The sequence below is a fragment of the Pithys albifrons genome, chromosome 1 (genome assembly GCF_047495875.1).
Source record: "Pithys albifrons albifrons isolate INPA30051 chromosome 1, PitAlb_v1, whole genome shotgun sequence".
Classification (NCBI taxonomy): Eukaryota; Metazoa; Chordata; class Aves; order Passeriformes; family Thamnophilidae; genus Pithys; species Pithys albifrons.
Genome location: NC_092458.1, coordinates 89,711,832 through 89,732,565, shown reverse-complemented (window position 1 = coordinate 89,732,565; position 20,734 = coordinate 89,711,832). Strand labels below are relative to the sequence as shown.

At 41.5% G+C, this 20,734-nt stretch overlaps 1 protein-coding gene across 2 annotated transcripts in view; it reads right to left on the bottom strand.

The window, feature by feature from the left end:
• GSK3B (glycogen synthase kinase 3 beta) overlaps window positions 1–20,734 on the bottom strand; it is a 166,135-nt gene that overhangs the window by 24,771 nt on the left and 120,630 nt on the right. For both annotated transcript variants that reach the window (XM_071560021.1, XM_071560029.1), the window contains exons 7-8: window positions 18,643–18,740; window positions 6,505–6,600 (exon numbers count right to left, since the gene is read on the bottom strand). In XM_071560021.1, the coding sequence (XP_071416122.1) occupies window positions 6,505–6,600; window positions 18,643–18,740 (194 nt within the window). The remainder of the gene's footprint in view (window positions 1–6,504; window positions 6,601–18,642; window positions 18,741–20,734) is intronic.

Sequence of the window (20,734 nt, the reverse complement as noted above, 5' to 3'; positions counted from 1 at the left end):
GGCACAGCTTCACAACAGGCACAAATCACTTCCAGTTCATGCTGGGAAAGACAGTTCTGCCTTTCCGGCCATGTACATCTGCCCTGGTGCCTTGTCCCAATCCTTGCAGTCTGGCCTGAATGGTCAGTCAAGTAAAGAAAGGTGATGCAAATCCTGAACATTTGTGTTATTCAAGAGGTTTTTGCTACTATGCAATGAGTATCAGGAATATGCAGGTGGGAGGTGGAGAACTGACCCTATTCCATGATGAACTTAATGCCAATTATGAAACTGCACCCAAAGAAATCTCAACTGTACCTTTGTATCTCTACACAAGATGAGACTCCAACCCCAGAAAGAATTTTGCATTTTCAGCTTGAATTCAAATGCAAGTCCTCTGACAAGATTTCTGACAGAAGTGCTTTTGCTTTCTTTTGTCATCAGTCATAATCAGAAGTGACAAAACGAGCTGCCTATTTATCATTTTACAGTTTGGTATTCTTTCTTGAATCTACAGCATGAGCAGTCACTTTGGAAGCATTACAAGCAAAACAATCTGCTTAAGAACTAGACAAGAACAAGGAGAGCAGGAGTAGGACAGGAGGAAGATATGAAATTGATTCTGGAAGGTGGAAAAACATGCTCATGAGTGAAACCAGCCCCTACATCCCAATCTTGGAGCGTGAGGAAGATGACAGGAGTGTCTGCTACAAGCCCAGAAATACTCAACATTCAAAGTAAAGTGATTAGTATGCTAAAACACATACAAAGAATACACACACGAGGATACAGAGACTAAAATATTTGGCAAGTATTTTATACTATTAGCAGAAATTATTTCATAATACAGGCTGAAATATGGATACTTAAAGTCAATATCCAAAGCTACTCTATAATACAACCAACTGTGATTCTGCACAACTTCAGCTGCAGCCTGAACTGGCCAATTGCTTTGGGCAAGTGCTAGAAGGGATGAGCTACAATCTGAAGTTTCATCTTAGACACTGTTTTCCACTCTATAATCATTTGGCTTGAAGACAGGCAGAAAAACACTCTGAACAGAGTAAGTAATGGAAAAAAAAAAAAAAAGGAAGTGCTTACAAAGTTGGGAGGGACCCTGGCCTAGTCTCTCACAGCTTTATGGTGAAGGCAAAGGGCTGCAATGAAAAGTCCTCATGTATTCATCCAGAAGAGTGCACAGAAGAAGGGCAGAGAAGCTCAAAACCAATCCAGACATGGCAGTTTTTCCTCCCTCTCTCTTTCACTGTTAGACAAATGACTTGTCTTTTTCCATCTCAACACTGACTTGGAAATCATTATTCCAACACCCATTCAGCTAACTATATATTTAGGGATGGTGAATTGAGCCATTCTCTTAAGTACACCCAAATTTATCTCACCAGAAGTGTATTTAAAAATGCCTGCATGTTTGAAGCATCCTACAAGTATCTTCAGAAGATCAGCAAAAAAGGCCACCAAACTACAGCACAGTGAAGAAACTCACTGTCCATTTTTAAGAGCTGCTTGCAGTGGAAACTGCTTACATGGCTACGCAATGGCAACAAGGCAGAGGTTAAGATTTGAGTAAAGAAAACTTCCTTTGCAGTTTCAGCCTGTTGTATTGTTCTGCCATCATGAATCATGGGCATGCTTATAGCACATATATATGTATGTAGGGCCAGACTTGGTGAACGCAGATTTGGGCAGGGCTCTCCCCACGTGGCTGTGCCCTTCCAGCCTGCGCAGGGGATTTTTTAGGTGAGGCACAGCATGCGCAGAACTGGCCCCACCGTTTCAGTCCTGAGGTCCATTTGCCACGGCCGAGCGAGCTTGGACAGTGACAGGGAAGTCCTCGGGACTGTCACAGCACCCGGTACTAACCGGGGCTGACCCTGCTGAGCATCCGAGATGTGACGGGATGGGATGGCAGGGAGGCATTGAACTGCCAGGGGATGGTCCCACTGAGACTTGAACTCACGACCTTGTGATTTGGAGTCCGAAGTGCTCTCCTTTACACCACGGGACTGCCCCTGCATATCTATATCATCTATATCTATGTCTACGTACATATTTCATTACACTGGCAAACATGTCAGTATCCTTGTGGGATGGGGGCAAATCCAAATGAGTAATTTCCCCCGTGCAGAAGGGGCTTAAACTACATAATTACATTACATTTACTACAGTCTTACTCAAACAAGATCCTTTACTAGCTGGATGCAAGAGGAAAAGGGGGGCTGTCACAAATGCATATCTTACATATTTCTGGAAATAATCGAAGCAATCACAGGACATTCTTTGTTTTTCATCACCCCAAGGATTTGGGACCTGCAGGTATCTTCTGAGTAATGCCAGGATAAAGGCCAGCTGTAAGGGGCCACATCAAGCAATGCCCATCTACCACCAGCTTATGAAGAGTGCATTTAGACCTCCTGTCAGCTGTCCCATTGTTCCTGCCCCCCTCCAAAAGGGCTGAAAGCTTCAGAAAAAGCTCATTGCCTGAAGCTGAACTTCAACAACCCTGTGATTAACAAGTTGCACGTGACCCCAGATTTTCTCCTTGGCTTTGCAGTCACACAGTTACATGCCATAGATGAAGCTTAGTCAGGAGAAACAAGTATAAAGATTAGCAGCACAGATCAGACTGCACTTCCAAGAACAGAGAAGGCTCAAGTTGTTGAAGCGGCTGAAAGATACAGTCAACAGCAACAAAATCTCCAGGAAGGGTAGTAACTTCTATTTGATGAGTTGACACAATTGGAAAAGATGGATAGGTTTTCCAACACAAGATACACCTGAAGACAAGACTGCATGTCTAAAGCCTATCTGACTGTCAATCAAAATATATTCACACCCTTGCAGAACATTGCTTCTCTTTTAACATGATACTACTTACTTCACAGACCAAAGCAGACAAGGATACACCTCCATTAACACAAAGAGTTCTATACAAAGTGAAAACAAAGATACCCCCGAACAGGATCCCTTGCCCAAAGATCCAAAATTTGCCAGATTCCTACTTTTGCGGCTGGGGTTGTAGGGGTGGGGTATCAGAGGGGAACAACAGAAAAGTCTTATTTTGGAAGAATGGCTTTAAAGATTCTTATAAAGTTTGGATTCTCTTTTCTTTTGCTAGTCAGGGACATGCCGAACTCCCATCATCATGTGCATCATGCAGATAAACTGGTATAAAAACACACACATGCTTGGGCAATACAGAACCATACTGGAGACAAGAGAGAGGCCTTCATATGTTTTACAACAAGAGATTCCAGCTCTTAAGCTACAAAAGTACTACAATCTCAAATGGTCAACAGACTGAAAAACTACTCTGAGAATAGCCTGCACTGTAAACTCATAAAAAGATTTTTAGAGTGTTAGTTTCACTTCTCTCATAATCTGTGAAGAAAGGACCTTGTTAATTTGAGATCTCTTTTTCAAACTACATCCCACTGCATATCAATATTAGGGTAGTTCCAATCATTTTCTACTGAAAAGTGTAAGATAGATCTATGAAGGTAGACTTCAAATCTCCACAAAGCTTGTGCTCAAAATTCCAATTTCAGCCTGAAATTCACTGAATCTGAAAAATAACATGGACTTATCTGTATTCAGTCTGTCTCTGGCTCCTTAAACAACCCAGAACGTATTTCATTGTACTACAGCACCAGCCACCATTCTTTCTCACCTCGTATGTAACAGCAAATGTAGCAGATTACACCTGGTAGGGAAAGTAACATATCCACACCTGCCAGGAATATCTCAGAGAGCCGATCAGAACCAGGTACATCCAACAGAAGTCACCACCACAGAATTTCAGATGCAACCTACAGATATTACAGCTTCCCAAGAAAATTCTTTATTGCCTTCTACACAGGCTTTTGCAAAGCAAGAAAGTTCCCTGAAATAAAGGGTAAACCAAAGACCTTACTTTTGTGTAGATTCCTGGCCTGGAAGCAAGCAGTTCCAGACTGCAATATCGAGCATCTCCACTGCATGAAATTAACTCATAGGACCTACAAATCCCTCAATGGTGGGATAATAATACTCCACTGTTAATACCCATAATAATACTCACATTATACTGAACACTATGAAACAACGAGGAGAATGTGCTTGTGGCTAAGATCCTATAGCTGGGAGTGACTACATCCTCAGTAATTCTCTCTCAAACATGCTGAAACCAGCTGCATGGAGATTTTTTAAGTCTTTAATTTCTGTCTGCTGACTTCTCTAGTCATAACTTCTCCACAAAAGTAACAACGTTCTACCTATTGTAATCTTCAGTAATTCTTTAGCTTAGACGGGCAAGGATTTGTGCTTCTGAAGCTGCAGCTTAAAGTTCAAGTCCTGCTGGAAATTGCCCGTAGCAGTCTAGTTACATGCATAGTTGTAACAACCCCCCCCAACCAATCAATAACAACATTTGCACTTTCATTTCTTCAGCCATTCCTTTTCTTTCAAAACCAGAGCTCTGAGAGGCTTTTCTGACACGCTTTTCTAAGATATGGAAGCTCCAAGAGGATTGCATATGCTCAGTGACACGTGATCTGATGTTATCCCAGTACAACTGGGTAAGGAACACCAATTCTATGTATTACTACTACTTAAACCTTTCACAGTTCAACATGCTCAAAACGTTGAAAGGGAAGGACCTTGAGAAGTAATACATTGAGAAGCATCATTACGAAGACCATGTTGAATAATTTATTTTGTTAATTTTGCATTTGCATAGTAAGTACGGATCTCATAAATTGTCACATAACCCAGCTGTAAGAAACTGGTTTAAATGCTACTCTACACCCAGCTGACATGAGGAAGGGTTGTGTGCAGAGAGACTTGAGAATGAGAAGCAATACTGTAAGCACAGCTCCTCAAAACTAATCATGCCTTGATGGAGAATGCAGATTTGATCTTCTGGCAAGCTCCTCTCAATTCTTTGTAATTGACTTAATTTCACTTGTGATTCTTTAAAACAACCAAAAAACCATTGTCTATAAACAGAAGGAAGTGTCAGTCTTTTCCTGAACCTTCCATTTGCCGAAAGACTTCTGTTGTGGTCTAACAGAGCATCAAGGGCACACAGATGTTTCCTAAGACTGGGTGTAAGATGAGCTGCACAGCTGGCTCAGATGCTGAACTCTGTCCTGCAGTACATCTCTGCACTTCTAGTGCACTGCATATATATTTAAACCTCTCCGCACCCAATCCAAACACCTTCAATGCAGGAATTCAGATGTGACCCTAATATTCAGTGCTACAACGTTTTTTGACTTACTCTTCCGACTTTGATAATGATGCAATTCAAAACTGAAGAGATCACTCCCAGACACTATTGCTTCATTTTTTCTCTTGTTAACAAAAGTTATTAGCAAGCCTTGCTGGATTTACTGACCCCCCCCATAATATTATACATCATTTAACCAACACAGAGAAAATAACTCTGATATGGAAATGCAAGCCAGGAATTAGTGGGGGAAAAAAGAGAATTCAAGTCGTACATGACTCACTGGAGAATCTGTAACAAAAATAGTGATGTTTAGTATCTACTTTGGCATGAACCTATCATGGACATGGCCTGCTATCAATTAGCTCTCATTAGTTTATTCGGTTTCTACCATGACAGAGCATTTGGTCCAAAAGAGTCTGACCTGTCCATATGCTCAGCTAGGAATGCAACACTTCCATGCACAGATCCTACTTTCTTAGCAAGAAACCTGAGCGCTGAGATGTGATGAGAATACATTTGGCTATATCAGACCATTTCTCAAGCAGCAAAAATAAAACATTAACCTACCGAGGCTTCAATTGTTTAAAACTCAATATTTAATTTACTCCACACCCAGGAGGCTAACTAAATGATTGTTACTCTGTCCCAAGTCAAACATTCATCATTCCTTGGTATGTGGGAGACTGATTAATTGTGTGGCAGTTTATTTGTTTCAATGCTAGCAGCTCTCTCTTTGATCATGGAGGTTATAATACTGTCTGCATGTACTGCAGTGGTGTCTCCCTGGGAAAGCCAGATAACAAGAAATCTTGAAAAGTAACTCCAAGAAAAAAAAGCCCCCCTGAACAGCACACCTACAGGAGTACAAATAGAATATTACCTATGAGAGAAGCAGTTAAGGAAGTGACTATCAGCCCTCATCACAACACATAACAGCATTACAAGTGTCACACTTATAACTGGAGCACATTCTTATTTGTATTTGACTTTTGTGCATACCAATTTATAGCATGACAGGATGTAGATATGTTGCAATCTGCTATAAACACACACATTATTGTTAAAAAAACAAAACAAAAAAAAGGCACCTATAGGCACCCTCAAAACCCCCAGACCAACACACATTACAGTGCACTGCTTCAACACCTTCTCCCCAGCTACAGCAAAAGTTTGCAGGTCCTCAGCTTAGTGAAAGGCACCCAGTTTAGACTGAAAACCACCAAATCACTGAACAAACTGAACTTGAATTTTTACTTTCAGCCCGTGTCTTTATTATTCAGATCATACAGACTCACCTTAGTCCATGGATGTGCCTTAATCTGAGGAAATTTGAACTCAGTATAGTTTGGATTCATTTCTCTAATTTGCTCCCTTGTAGGCGTTCCCAGAACCTAGACAGGAGAAAGGCAAATTGTTTAGATATACTACATATTCGTACAGCAATGAAGACTGAAGTGTAACCTATCACACATAGAGACAACTGAAGCCAAGCTGTGTAACTAGTGAGTTAATATAGTGTTGAGAGCAAAACAACAAAATTTTGCTCCCAGTAGAGGGAGATCCCCTCTGGGCAACCAGCCCCAGTCTGACTGCCCTTCACAGTCAAAAATGTGTTTTACTCTGCGCTGCTGCCACTTGCCCAGTCAGTGGGCAACACTGAGAAGAGACTGGTTTGTTTCTTCTTCCCTCCCACCACAAGGCATTTATCCACATTGATGAGACCTCCTTGAGCCTTCTCTGCTCCAGGCTGAACAGTGCCAGCCCTTCCAACCTCTCCTCATACGACAGATGCTCCAACTTCAGTTGCTGGCAATTCAGTTCATGCTCCAAGAGCAGTGTCAAAAATTTCATTACCTTCTATAGTTTTTCACAAAATTCAAGCATCTCTCTCAAACTCAGCGATATTTCAATAGGGAAGAGAATTCACTCTAATCAGACTGTTAGAAAACAGTACCACCAGACACATTCAGGGGTTGCAGTTTCACTGCATACGGCTGATTAAGGATCAGACCAGCAGCACAGATTGAATTTTATAAGTCATGAACAAACTTAAACATCAGCCAGGTACTGCTGAGCTGAGCCAGACAGGTTCTCCTCCTCACCCTGCAAACCAAACTGTGTGGGTTTGGGTGGTGCTTCTCCACCTCAGCATCCTACAGAGGACAGACTTAGTTTAAACCTAACCTGGTAGCATTCTAAAAGGCACACCACCCTTGGTTTACTTCCACCAAGTAGTATTTTTCATTCCCAGAATCTGCATTATGTTATTTACGGATGCAAATCAGTAGGTTTATGAGAAGTAACACAACCACACATCTCTTTGTAGGGGTGGATAGATTTTGAAAGGGTTTCAGAAATCCCTTGAGAGAATAAACCAGACAATATGGCATCAGTGCTTTCTGTTCTGTTAGCACTAAGTGTGAGAGAGCCATTGTCTTCTAGCTGTACATAAACACTGCAAAGCATGGTCAAGAAAACCTGTTGTTTTCTGCTTGCACCTAGTTGCTGGGCATCTTTATGCTCTGCAGAGAGAACGGGAGATGGCAGGAGTTGCTCCTCTATGCTGACCTCAGGCTCATGTTCCTATAGGAGACTTGTAGCCGTGCTGATCTGGCTCTGTGATAAATCTCTTGCCATACAGATTAGCACAATGTTATCACCTCATCTCATCAGACTGCTCCGTCACCATCAGGCAACGAATGATCCACAACATGACGTTAAGCAGTCTAACATACTGGTTGATAAAGAAATATCTGGCTACAAATTCTGGTATATGTGTACATTTTCGTTCTGTTAGAAGAGTGGAAATTACAAAAATGCACTCTAAAAAGTCAGGAAAACGGGGTAAAGGAGCAAGGTTATTGCTGTATTGGAGTAATTAATGTAACAGAGAAATTATCATCAAGTATTATGAAAGGAACTTGGTATCTCTTTGCAATTTAAAATGAGTTGCACAACACAAACTAAAATCCTGCCCACAGGTAGGTTTTTCCAGGTGTGTTGCTCAGGTGGTCAAAAAGAGGGTGTTTGCTGGATTCCATACATTTTGCTCAACTTTCAAAGAAAAAAAAAGAGTTGACAGGAAAATGTGCCCTTTCTCTGCTGGTTTCTTGTCTGGCACCCTCCAGAGCATCAGCCACCCAGCTGCCAGCCCTCCCACGAGGGTGCTGCTCCAAAACCTTTGATGACCATCACTCTCAAAGCTTTCCAGTTCAAAAAGATTAGGAGATTTCACATCCCTATTTTCATCCTGATTCAGGATAAAAGCAATTTTCAAAACCTTCGACGTTTTTTGATCACTTAAATTAACTTCCTGAAAACCAATGGGCAACTTCTATTGCTCTCTCACCAGTTCTAAAAGCCAACTTTTTCAGGCCTTCCTAGTATAAACAGGATTTTTTAAAAAGCTTGTTTACCTCCTTTACCCCTTTCCTCCTCAAAAAAATTCCTTTAACAGCTTTTCTGAGAAGAGGCAAAGAGTAAATTTATTTTTAATACAGCCAAAATTCATCAAATTGGCTCAGTTGCCAAGGCTGCTCATAACAGAAGCCTACACAGTGCAAGTATATTTAAAGAATGCCTCTAGCATCAGAGAGAATTCAAATTAGACAGGCAAGGGCAATTTCACGGAAGAACCCACGGACAGTATCTATTCACACATTTCACTAAAAACACAGCTGTAAATCCAGATGATGGGAGGGAGCAACTCCTAAGCAAAAGCACAGGCATCTAAGCAAGAGCACTGAAAATCTCATGAATGATTGGAAAAGAAGGTACTGAAGATGGATGATGGAAGCTGAGAGAAGGGATTGTCTGCCCTTTCAGCCACATAGGAGCCTTTGACATGTGAAATAAGTGGAGAATAGGAAAAGTGACTTATACTCGTTACCTGGTGTATTTACTTTGTTCTCTCTAGATTGTAAAACCAGACTGCACTTCCAATTTGTACTGAAAGTACATTAAAGGAAAAAAAAAACCCAGCCACAAAAGAACACACCCCAAACCCAACCAAAAACCAAAAGGGAAGTAGATAGGAAGAAGAACAGAAATTTTAAATACCATGTCAAATTCAAATTACAATCCAGAAGAGTGGGATGAATAAAGTGATAAACTATAAAACTGTACCAGTACTTGACATATCTTGAAGATGTGATGTAGTGGATCTCTCCTCTCCCCCCAACACACCAGCACTGTTGGCTAACAGTGATGATTTTGAAACTGTACCTCACTGATTCATGCTTAGCTTTCAGTATATTAGGAATAACTTCAAGTAACCCTGGTAACAGCAATCATTTAATCTGTTGCAAAAATTGGTCACACCTCTTCCTTTAAAAAAGTCATATATGTGACTGCTCTTCATGTTTGAAGTGGAAAGGAGAAGCATAAATTACTTCATATATTTTTAGCAGAATTACTCCATGAAACATCTGCTCTTGCTATACCAACTCTGAAAATACTATGGAGCAGATGTTCCTTGCAGAGAGTGTTCATGGAATCAGAGAGTGGCTGAGGTTGGAAGGGACCTCGGGGGCCATCTGATCCAAATCCCACCACCGCACAAGCAGCACTGTCACGAGCAGACAGCCCAAGACCACGTCCAGATGGGCTCTGAGTATGTCCAGGGATGGAGACTCCACAACCTCTCTGGACAACGTGTTGCAGTGCTTACCACCCTCACAGCAGAATCTGTGTTCAGACTGAATTTCATGTGTTTTAATTTGTGATCTTTCTTCTTGTCCTGTCACGGGATGACAAAGAAAAGAGGCTTTGCACCTTCCCTTTGCATATTCTGTACGCAAGTAAGAACCCAACTGATTTTGCAAAAGTCAGAGATTTAAAAAAAAAACACAGGGTCCATCCAATACTGAATTATTCAGATCATTGCAGATTAGCAGATACTATTCTGCTTCCCTGGAGAGTCTCGTGAAAAGTGGTATTGTTGAGGAAAAAGTTGGAATTTTTTTATTTGGCATTTAAAAAAAAAAGACAACCAAAGTAAGTACTGTAATAATAAAAATGCAGTTGTTTGATGGAATCAACTGCAATTGGAATGAAGACTAAACTTTCAAATGAATGAAGCAGAGTCTACGTGAGACTACAAGCTATCACCCTGCAAGTGAAGATAACAGGTCAACTAGTCTTGCTCTTTATTCCTGATTGTCATCATCTCCTAAATAAATATGAAGACACATTACCTACTCAGATTAACTAAAGAATACACTTGCTGAAAAAGGCAGACACTGCTTTGATTCTCTTGGGGCAAAAATAAAACTCAGTATTTTCTGTCAAGTTTCTCCCCTGACATTAATCTGTAATTGATAGAGCTCCCTAATGAATTTTTATTCCATGGACTGGGTTCATGAAGATGGGGCATGGGTATGTATCCACCTGCAGTGAAAGAAAAGCCACAGGCTCACAATAATGTCATCCTTACCAAACAAGAAGGGGAAATTTATGAACATGGAATAAGGCCTGTGCTTGCTTACAAATAGCAGAAATATTTTCATTTTATGTTCTTGCAATCAAATTTTCATAGGAGAAAAAGATGGGTAATATTCAGCTCCAAAAGACACCTTAGTTACACTGCAGTACCAAGACAGCTGCTGTCCACACCTGGCTTCACTATGCAAATCTGCACTGAGTCATTTATGACCAAACCCACACTGTTGCAACACCAGAGGAAGAGGAAACTGCGAGGGTTTCAACAGATCCCAGTGGAATAAAAACCCTTTAGAACAACCATCATTACTGCTGAGCCTTTGCCAGAATGTAGAAATGAGTTGGAAGTGTACAGACACCCAGGCTTCAGAAGCTCCAGCTGGTAATGACTGAAGCAGAGAGGGGAGAAGGTGGTTATTTAAATCAGAAAGCCCTACAAACCCATGGCTGCAGTGGTATAGTGATCTTCCCTGGGAAAACTGTGCAAGTTTATGAGGAAATGTGTTCCTAAAATCTGATGTTTATGGCTTACCAGATGGCATAATTAATACTTCTGTAAACATGACTGCACTTCTTCAGAAAGCTGTGAGAGGTGTGCCAAATAGTTATTTAAAAAAAACCATGGTGTAGGCATCTCAAGCAATAAACATGGGTCAGCTTGAAATAATACTTCAAGAGGTCTGTGGTAGAAAGCAAAACAAACTTACCCACTTCACATACATTTCCTTTCAAAAACACTCTCTTGTCAAACAATGAAAGCCAACTAAATATAGAGATTTCTTCTATTCACAAGCACCAGAGGAGCTATACATCAGGAATAGGAAGAAGCCAGTTGTCACCGCTGACAGGAATATAATTGCTCATCAACTGTTTTTTTACACTGCCTGCCTGCAAGCACTGGAAGTGATGAATTATGTGAGGCACAGAAACAGCCAGGTTGTGATGTGGGGGGACATCAGGGGAAAAAAATGCCGGGAGACTTCCCTGAGGGCTCAGGACAGAAGATCCATGTGAAAGCTCATGTCAGACGCAGGCAGATCGTCAGCACAGGGCCACATCCAATAAAATGAAACACACTCTCCTACAGCTTATTCTCCCGGAAGAGATGGCTCCTCTCTCCCCATTAACTACTGCAACTGGATTTATTGTATTTCAGAAACTGAGCCCAAAATAGTACCTTGACATTTGAGCATGAGCCATATATTATAATTGCAGTCTATACTTAGCATTAGGCTCAGTAAAACTGTCAAGAGCCCGAAAAGTTACACATGAATAGGATTCCTGATACTATTGAGCTTGTTTTGTCATACATTTTTACCCCTTGCTCCCACTTACCCAGAGAACTATGGGAGGAAGATTTTATTATTCCTCCTAAATTACCATGAAATGCCAGTTTTGGTGCAAGGAATAATCCCACAGTGCAGCAGGAACCAAAAACCTCAAACTAAACACCACCTCCAGCCCCCATCCTCCGTTCCTTTCCTGCAGATTTCACAAGTTAGTTGATTCATCTCATACTCTAAATAGCAGCATATGGAAAAATATTTCCGGTAAAGACAACACAAGGCAGATTGGCAGGTGCTGCCCTCCCCATGTCCCAGGGCTGCTCACACAATTACTGCCACTGCATTCCCCTGAAAAATATGATTTTTTGAGAGGAGTAGGGGGAAGATACTAAACAGGAACCTTCAGGAGATAATTATCTTAGAAACAAAACAATTGTACTTCTGAGATTCACTTTTTGCAGGGGAAATAAAGAGCAACCACTGTCTGCAGGAACTGTGCTTGAAGATGTTTCAGTTTGGGGGCATATCCCAGTCAGTTTTACCTTGATGGTTCTGGAAAGCTCTTAGAGCTTGGGAGGCCAAGAGCATTCCCAGACTCCCAAGCTTTCATAGGGAGCATGGCAGTCCTGCAGATACCACTGCTGCACTCCATGCACTGTGCACAAGACTGGAGGTTTATGAAGGAGCCTGCCCTGACAGCACCTCAAAGAACAAGAAGAGTCTCTCTTGAGGTCTAAGAGCTGCTTGAAGCAGGATCCCACAACCCTCCCAGGCAGCTGGAGGAATCCATCAGGTAGAGGGCTGTCTGACTGCTCTGAGGTGCAGTGTTTACTTGCACATGATTTCCTTATGTGACCACTGATGAAATCCACACTGACACTGTGCCTGGTTCAGAAACTGAGCACATTTCTGAAGGAGATGTCACTTGAAAGCCAGTAGGGGCACAAATTTTAATGAGTATATTGGGTTACCCACTTGAGATATCCCAGCAGTGGGACAACCTAACATTTGGAATAGCAAACAAGAGCTAAAAATAAGAAGGAAGAGTCACCATTCAAGATCAAAATTCAGAAATAGCACAGCATATGACTTTTCTCCTGCAATAGCATAAATATTCAACAAGAATGTACTCAGGTTAAATTATTTCTTCAGATGGAGCTCCAAGGAGTATTTCCCCATATCAAGTATAATTTTGGCAGAGTAAGCGGTCAAAGATCTCTCTTTCTCAACCAGATTGAGAATATCTGGAAAGACCACATTTAAAGAAACAGAAACAAGTGAAAGAAGCTTAAAAGAAGGGGACTGTCCTTTGACTCATATCAGTGTAGAGCTGTGGTTCTAGAGGGGCAGTTTTTCACAGGAATTTGCAAATATACAATAGGTCTGGAGAAACTCCAGGCGCAACTGCATAGAGAAGATCTTGCAAGATTGCCTGAAATTAAACGACATGAAGGCTGCTGAGAGTGGATCACAATCTATCAAGGGGTCAGAATGCCTGTGATGCAGCAGGGGACTGAGGATGTTGGGCACAGGGCTGCAGGAACGACAACCTGTGCCAACTGACATATCACAGAAATTCTGTTTTCATGAACAAAGCTACTAAAGCAATGTCATCAAGAACTGCGTGAGAGAAGAGGATTCGCTTCATATGATGGCATTTTGAAGTCATTATCCAGTCAAATGCAAAAAACTTCATGGCCAGGTGTAGCATCTACTTGCTGTGTTGTGAAATGAACTCTGAATAATCAAAGCTGAGTAAGCAACTGAAGAGACAACTGAAAAATTTATCTTTGCTCAAAAGAATGCACAAGTGACTGTGACTCAGTCATCTTGAATTGGTAAGAACCTGCAGTAAAGTTTCTAAGCTGACCTCTCTTGCAGTGAATTCAAGTAAATTTAGGGGATTAAAGTCAGATGCATTTCCAAAGGTGTGGATAAGTATTTCCAGAGTTTGAATTATTCCATTTTCCCTGGCCCTAAGTTTCACAAACACAGTTCCAGTGAAGCTACTTGGAAAACATTGCTCCAAGATAGTCAAACAGCAGCTCACAGGTCCCAAGCCTGCAATCTTCTACTGAGTTCACTGCTGTTCTACAAGTAGCGGATCCCAGGGCTCTGCTCCCCCTGCAGCCAGATAGTATTAAAATAAGGCTGTGTTACAATGAAAGCTTTAAATACCAGTATTCAGGGCAGCAAATGGAAGAGGTGGACACCATCTGTTATACTTTCTTTTAATGAATCCTACTCTAAAGGAAATCTTATACAATGTAACATCTGACATGTTGCACCCAAGATTTAATATTTGTGGTAATTTTTATGCTGCAGTATTGGGAATGTCTTCCACTGTATTGAGGCTGCAAAACCCAAACTCATTCACATGGGTTGCTTCTTTTATGCCAACCATTCAAATCTAAGTAGAATTCAAGCATCATTCTGGAAGTGCAGAAGAGCAGAATGTTTCATGTCTTCTTTGCAGATTTCAAAACCAAATCTGCTCAATTTGATTATTGGCCATTTTGAAGGGATGGATACCCAGCAGATGGGACAGATACCTGCCAACAGTTGGCAGAATGGAATTTTGAGAATCTCACTTTTTACTTTTTCCCCATTTTCAAAAGGTGAGGAAAGATTACTTGAAATTTGGGGGAAACATGCTTTCTCCCTCTAATCCCATTATGGAAAATATTTGTCAGTGAGCATCACATTACAAGGGAAGCACATCATTACCCAGTTCATGCACTTTCCTAGACAATTTCTCATGGCTGTTGATTTAAATGCAGTATTCTCCATTATAACCCCCTCTATATTCTCACGTTCACCTTCTGCAAGGCCTTTTCTGAATAGTTTATAAAAGCTTCATGACAGAAGATCTGGTAGACAAGGGCCCTGAAAACCAGCCCACTACTGCAGTTTGCACTCAGCTTCTCTTCCAGGGTTGCCTTCAGAATAAAAGCTGCTTCAGCAACAGATAGACTGGCAGAAAAACATTCATGGCATCCTCCCATTTGGGCTCACATTTTACATGATACTCCCTTAAAAATTCAGCAAACATCCTTTTTCGTGATTACTGCAGTACAATCTACAGCATTTGTTATCTCAGACTTCTCTAAAACACACTGTCTCAGTACTGTAACTCTTTCATTGAAGAGATCAGGCTTCCTGTAAAATGGAGTCATTCCTACATTTGTTTCACTTAACTCCTACATGTAGTGGGCTACATCGGTAACAGAAGATGAGGAAACCCCACCACAACACAGGTGTGAATGATCATTAAGTATCACCCTTCTTATGTTTAAAGAAATGATTCAGAATGTTGTTTCTGCGGGAGTGAAAACCATAATCTCAACCTGTAATTCACTGAAGTATCCTTTGAACTGGATACCCCTTTAGCTGCCTTGAGAAATACCATTCACAGAATCAGTTGGGTTGGAAGAGACCTCTGAGATCATCAAGTCCAACCCTTAATCCAACCCCACTTTGATTACTAGATCATGGCACTCAGTGCCACATCCAGTCTCACCTTAAAAACCTCCAGGGATGGGGAATCCACCACCTCTCTGGGCAGCCCATTCCAATGCCTGATTACTCTCTCTGCAAAGAATTTTCTTCTGATCTCCAACTTCAATTTGCCCTGGCAGAGCTTGAGCCCGTGCCCCCTTGTCCTATTGCTGAGTGCCTGGGAGAAGAGACCAACCCCCACCTGGCTAGAACTTCCCTTCAGGTAGTTATGGACAGTGATGAGGTCACCTCTGAGCCTCCTCTTGTCCAGGCTAAACAACCCCAGCTCCCTCAGCCTTTCCCCACAGGGCTTGTGCTCCAGTCCCTTCACCAGCCTTGTTGCTCTTCTCTGCACCTGCTCCAGCCCCTCAATATCTTTCCTGAACTGAGGGGCCCAGAACTGAACACAACACTCAAGGTGTGGCCTCATTTGTTCACCAGTACTACATACTGTCACTACTATGAGCTAGTCAAGAAAAGTTTCCACCACAGATGGTGTAAAGGCTATCAGCAATTTGATTAAAGTACTCCTCTGCTTCAATACCACTGGTGTTAACAAAGAATCCCCACAACTGGAACACGTACATGCAATGAAATTACCAGTTCACAGATGTTTTCGTCAATATTGCAGAACTGAAAATGTCCAGCTGATATTAACAGCTTCTAGTAAGCTTTCAAGCCAACCACAAATCTCTGCTGGACAACTGTATCAATAATAAGAGAACATCTATCTCCTGATTATTTAACTTCTTTGTGAAAATCAAAGCAATGGTAGGGCAGAGCACTATGGTTTTGCTAAAAAAGCCTCTCTACGCTCAGATTTCTGACATGGATAGTCACCATGATATAAACAGTTTTATTTACAAAATTCAGGTGAGGGTCAGCCTCTTCTCCCAGGCAACAAGTGACGGGATGAGAGGAAAGCCTTAAGCTGTGCCAGGAGAGGTTTAAGCTGGACATTAGGAGGAATTTCTTCACAGAAAAGATGATTACCCTTTGGGATGGGCTGCCCAGGGAGGTGATGGAGTCACCATCTCTGGAGGTGTTTAAGGAAAGACTGGACATGGCACTCAGCACCGTGGTCTAGTTGATGTGATGGTGTTTGGTCATAGGTTGGACTTGATGATCCCAGAGGTCTTTTCCAACGTAAATGATTCTGTGACTAGATGTAGTTTCTCAGACTGCAGATTAATCAAGAAACAAACTAGGACTTTTCAAAAATTCCAAAGGTAAACACCACTCGTCATCATGCAAAATCCTGAGGAACTCTGGGTATCTGAAGAGTTCACATGGACCATTCACATCTCACAACAGCAGTGTAGCAAAATGCAGCACGCCGCTCCCAGACACTTCTCAAAAGGAAAAAACATTGTCACTTGTGCCATCATCAGCCCTACCTCTGATAGCAACTCTAGTCTTCCAGTAGTGTTTCCTACATAAACTGACCCAGCTTGGGTAAATTGAGTTTGAAATACACTGGGCAGAAAGGCAGTAAGGAAAAATAGTCATAGGAGAAGGAGTTGCAAGACATGGAGCCTCCAAAGGAAAGGTGCTGACCGTAGGAATTCCAGCAGGAGAGACAGAGACCTACCCTAACAGAACCCATGTTTAGAATTATAGAATTGTTTGGGTTGGAAAAGACCTCCAAGATCATCAAGTCCAACCCTTGGTCCAACTCCAGTCCCTTTACCAGATCATGGCACTCAGGGCCACGGCCAATCTCAGTTTAAAAACCTCCAGGGATGGGGAATCCACCACCTCTCTGGGCAGCCCATTCCAATGCCTGATTACTCTCTCTGCAAAGAAGTTTTTTCTGATCTCCAATTTCAATTTCCCCTGGCAGAGCTTGAGCCTGTGCCCCCTTGTCCTATTGCTGAGTGCCTGGGAGAAGAGACCAACCCCCACCTGGCTAGAACTTCCCTTCAGGTAGTTATGGACAGTGCTGAGGTCACCTCTGAGCCTCCTCTTCTCCAGGCTAAACAACCCCAGCTCCCTCAGCCTCTCCCCATAGACTTATGCTTTGCGTGTTCAGAAGCTGAAAGAGACACGGTGAGAGCATAGAAAGGTCACAGCACATCCCACTGAGCCTCACCAGCCCATGCCCTCCACACAGGGGAGTGACCACTCAGTGTTGGTTCACATCATACACTCTGTTAGGACAGGGACAAAGACACCACAGCTCTTCCAGTGAATAACACAGACACAAGTAGGAAGTTCTACTCTTTCACCCACACATTTTGGGTTTGAGGGGCTTTCTACATGCATACCACACAGATACAGCACACATCAAGGTAGTAGCTGAGTGGCAAAATCAAGGAGGAAATTCTTTTCATACAGTCTCCTTGTGGTGATGAAATAAGTATTGTGGACAGCATGTGCACACATTCTCTGTAAGAATGTCATTTACTGTATGCATAGCACAGATGCAGAGGAAGAATATCCTGCTTTCTCTAGAACTCATTTCCTTCACTGCAGAAGCTGGAACAGAGGGGGTAGATGAGGGTACTGGTAAGTCAGACATCAATTTTCCAGTGTATGAACTATTCTTACATGCCTCTAATTTGAGACCCACAGAATATTCACAGCCTTCCAAATGAAATCAATCAAGACGTGCTTGGGCATGAGTAATATATAAATGTTATGTATTCTGAAACATTAAGTCTTTTACCTTCAAGAGGAAGACTCTTCAGGTGAAAGATACCTTTGCCCTACATGTCCTGAATTCTCTATCTGCAAAAACAAGTGCTCTTTCTCACCTTTCATCTCAAAGAACTAGAAGGAAGAAGAGAAGGCAACTACGTATGTGAAGAATCTGGCAAAAGGAATTTAATAACACTGTTTTCAAAGCAAGTATTAATTCCATTGAACTAAGGAAAAAGAGCCAGATTCTTAAAGAATGAAAATCAGATGTTAATAAATATTGTCTCAGTACGTAAGCACTTCTTCCAAACACATTCAAAGTGCAATCCTCTATGAGGGGAAAAAAGCCCTATATAATTAAAAGATGATTTATCATTATGCATGACTGCAAGAACAAAGATCATCAGGGTCTCAAAAGAAGCATGAGAAGTGTTTTCAAACACTGCTTACACGCAAAATCCTGTTCAATGGTGACAGAATATATGTATGTTCACAAGTTTGTAACAATGCATATTTTCATGCTGATTCCCAAGGAATAATGCAGTCAAAACAGCACTTAGAATTCCATACCTTGATTATTTCCACCAACTGATCCACACCACTGTCACCTGGAAAGATCGGTTGTCCTAGTAACAGTTCAGCCAATACACAGCCTGCTGACCACACATCTAAAAAGGGAAAAGTGGAAGACAGAGAAAGGTTTCAGTAAAAGATACATGTTAGGCCATTTATATAAAACACAGCAATTTTAAGCTACTTACTTTATTCTTTGTCATGTTTGATAGTATATGTAACAGAGCTAAAAATAAAAAGCATTCCTATCCTAAGTGTTGGTCTAGAAAGCACAGATACCTGGCATAAAGCAAGGGCGGGCAGACAGTCTCAGACATCAAACTGTGAGACAATGAGGACTGGAAAATAATGGTAAATGCCATAATATATTGACACTAAAGCTTACACATGTAGGGAAAAGACCAGAAAATGCTTGCCACCTGTAAATTAAGAATTTCCCCAAACCCAGTGTTGTTTTTAAATCACACTGATCACCATGCATAGGTCTCATCTGTGACAACAGCTGATGTTTCTATTGTTTCCAAGTGCTGAATAGACTCAATTTTTCACACATACATTGAGAGCCTATAGACACCAGCAGACAAACCAGTACTGCAAGTGCTGCTGGTATCCTGCAGTACGGGATGATTAAGGGATCCAGGAGACAGCATCTCTAACTCTGTCATCTCAAAATCTTAATCTTTGTCCCAATTCCATTTGCAAACTTGGAAGGACAACAGAACTACAAGTCAAAGATCACATCAACAGCATACACAGAAGAAACCATCAACTAATGTACGTATCTATTTCAAAAGCCATGAGTAGCCCCTGGCACCTCATCCTCCTATAAGACTTTTTTCATAATCTATTACAGGTATTATCTCCGTAAATAATCTGGCAATTGAATACGACAACAGTAACTTTAGAATACACCCAAGTGTACTACAGAATACAGCATTTTATTTTTGAAACATAATTCACTAAAATAAAAAATCTACCAAAGCAAATGCACTAAAGACTTTTTAGGAGATGTTTGTGAGAATATGATGTAACTGCACACCAAATAAATGGAATTTTAAGCTGCTCAGCACAGCAGAAGTATTGCACCTGGATGCAGGGGTAACTTCTACTCCAAAAAAATAGATTTGACTATTAAGGTTTTCTACAAAGTCATCAATTGTTCAAGGCACGTCTGAAACGTTACGCTAAAATTGTCTCTCAAACAAGCAATCAGGAACAGAAGATTTGTAAAGCCCATAATACGATAATGCCCCAAAGGGGAAAATCCATCCCCTTCCACCTCTATTTCCTTGAACTGTCACCTGCTTTCAGGAGCTAACCTTCCCCAGTGAGATAACAGCAATGTCACCACAAGCCAAACCCCAAAGAATTTACCTCCTGAGGCCTATTCCACCTAAGATAATCCATGCTACAACAGAAATCCTTATTTCTTAATGTATTTAGACTGTGTCCCATCCCCAGATGTGCTCAGGGGGTCAGGCTGGATAGTGCCCTGAGCAACCTGGTCTAGAGGGAGATGTCCCTGCCCATGGCAAGGGGGCTGGAACTCCATGATCTTTAAGGTCCCTTCCAGCCCCAAGCTATTCCTTGACTCCATGGTTCTACAAAGCAGGATACACATCACACTGCCAGTTATGGCTAAAGGTCTGAGCAAAGAAAAGGTCTCTGTCAGTTCTCTAAACAGTCTATTATCACTTTGCCACAACCACTACAGACTGGTGCAAAAATTAATTTTAAGAAAGCTTTCAGGAATTCAAGATTTATAACAAAATAATCTACAAGTTAGAACAGAGCTTTCCTTTACTGATTTCTGAAGGAAAGAGAGAGGGGCTATGCAAAACACTTCCCTTTTCACTAGACATGGTTCAACTGGAGCATAAGGAAGACAAACAGCCCCACTTGTTCCTGCAGCTTTTGAAGTCATTCACCTCCAAGTCAAATGGATGCACTTTTACCTGATGGCTCAGTATAAACATCCTATCAGGGTTTATCCTAAAAAGTAAATACTTACAATGCTAACAGAAAAGAGAAATAATTTGAAGGTTGAGCCTTGAAGTTCAATAAGTTAACACACCACACTTTTTCATCT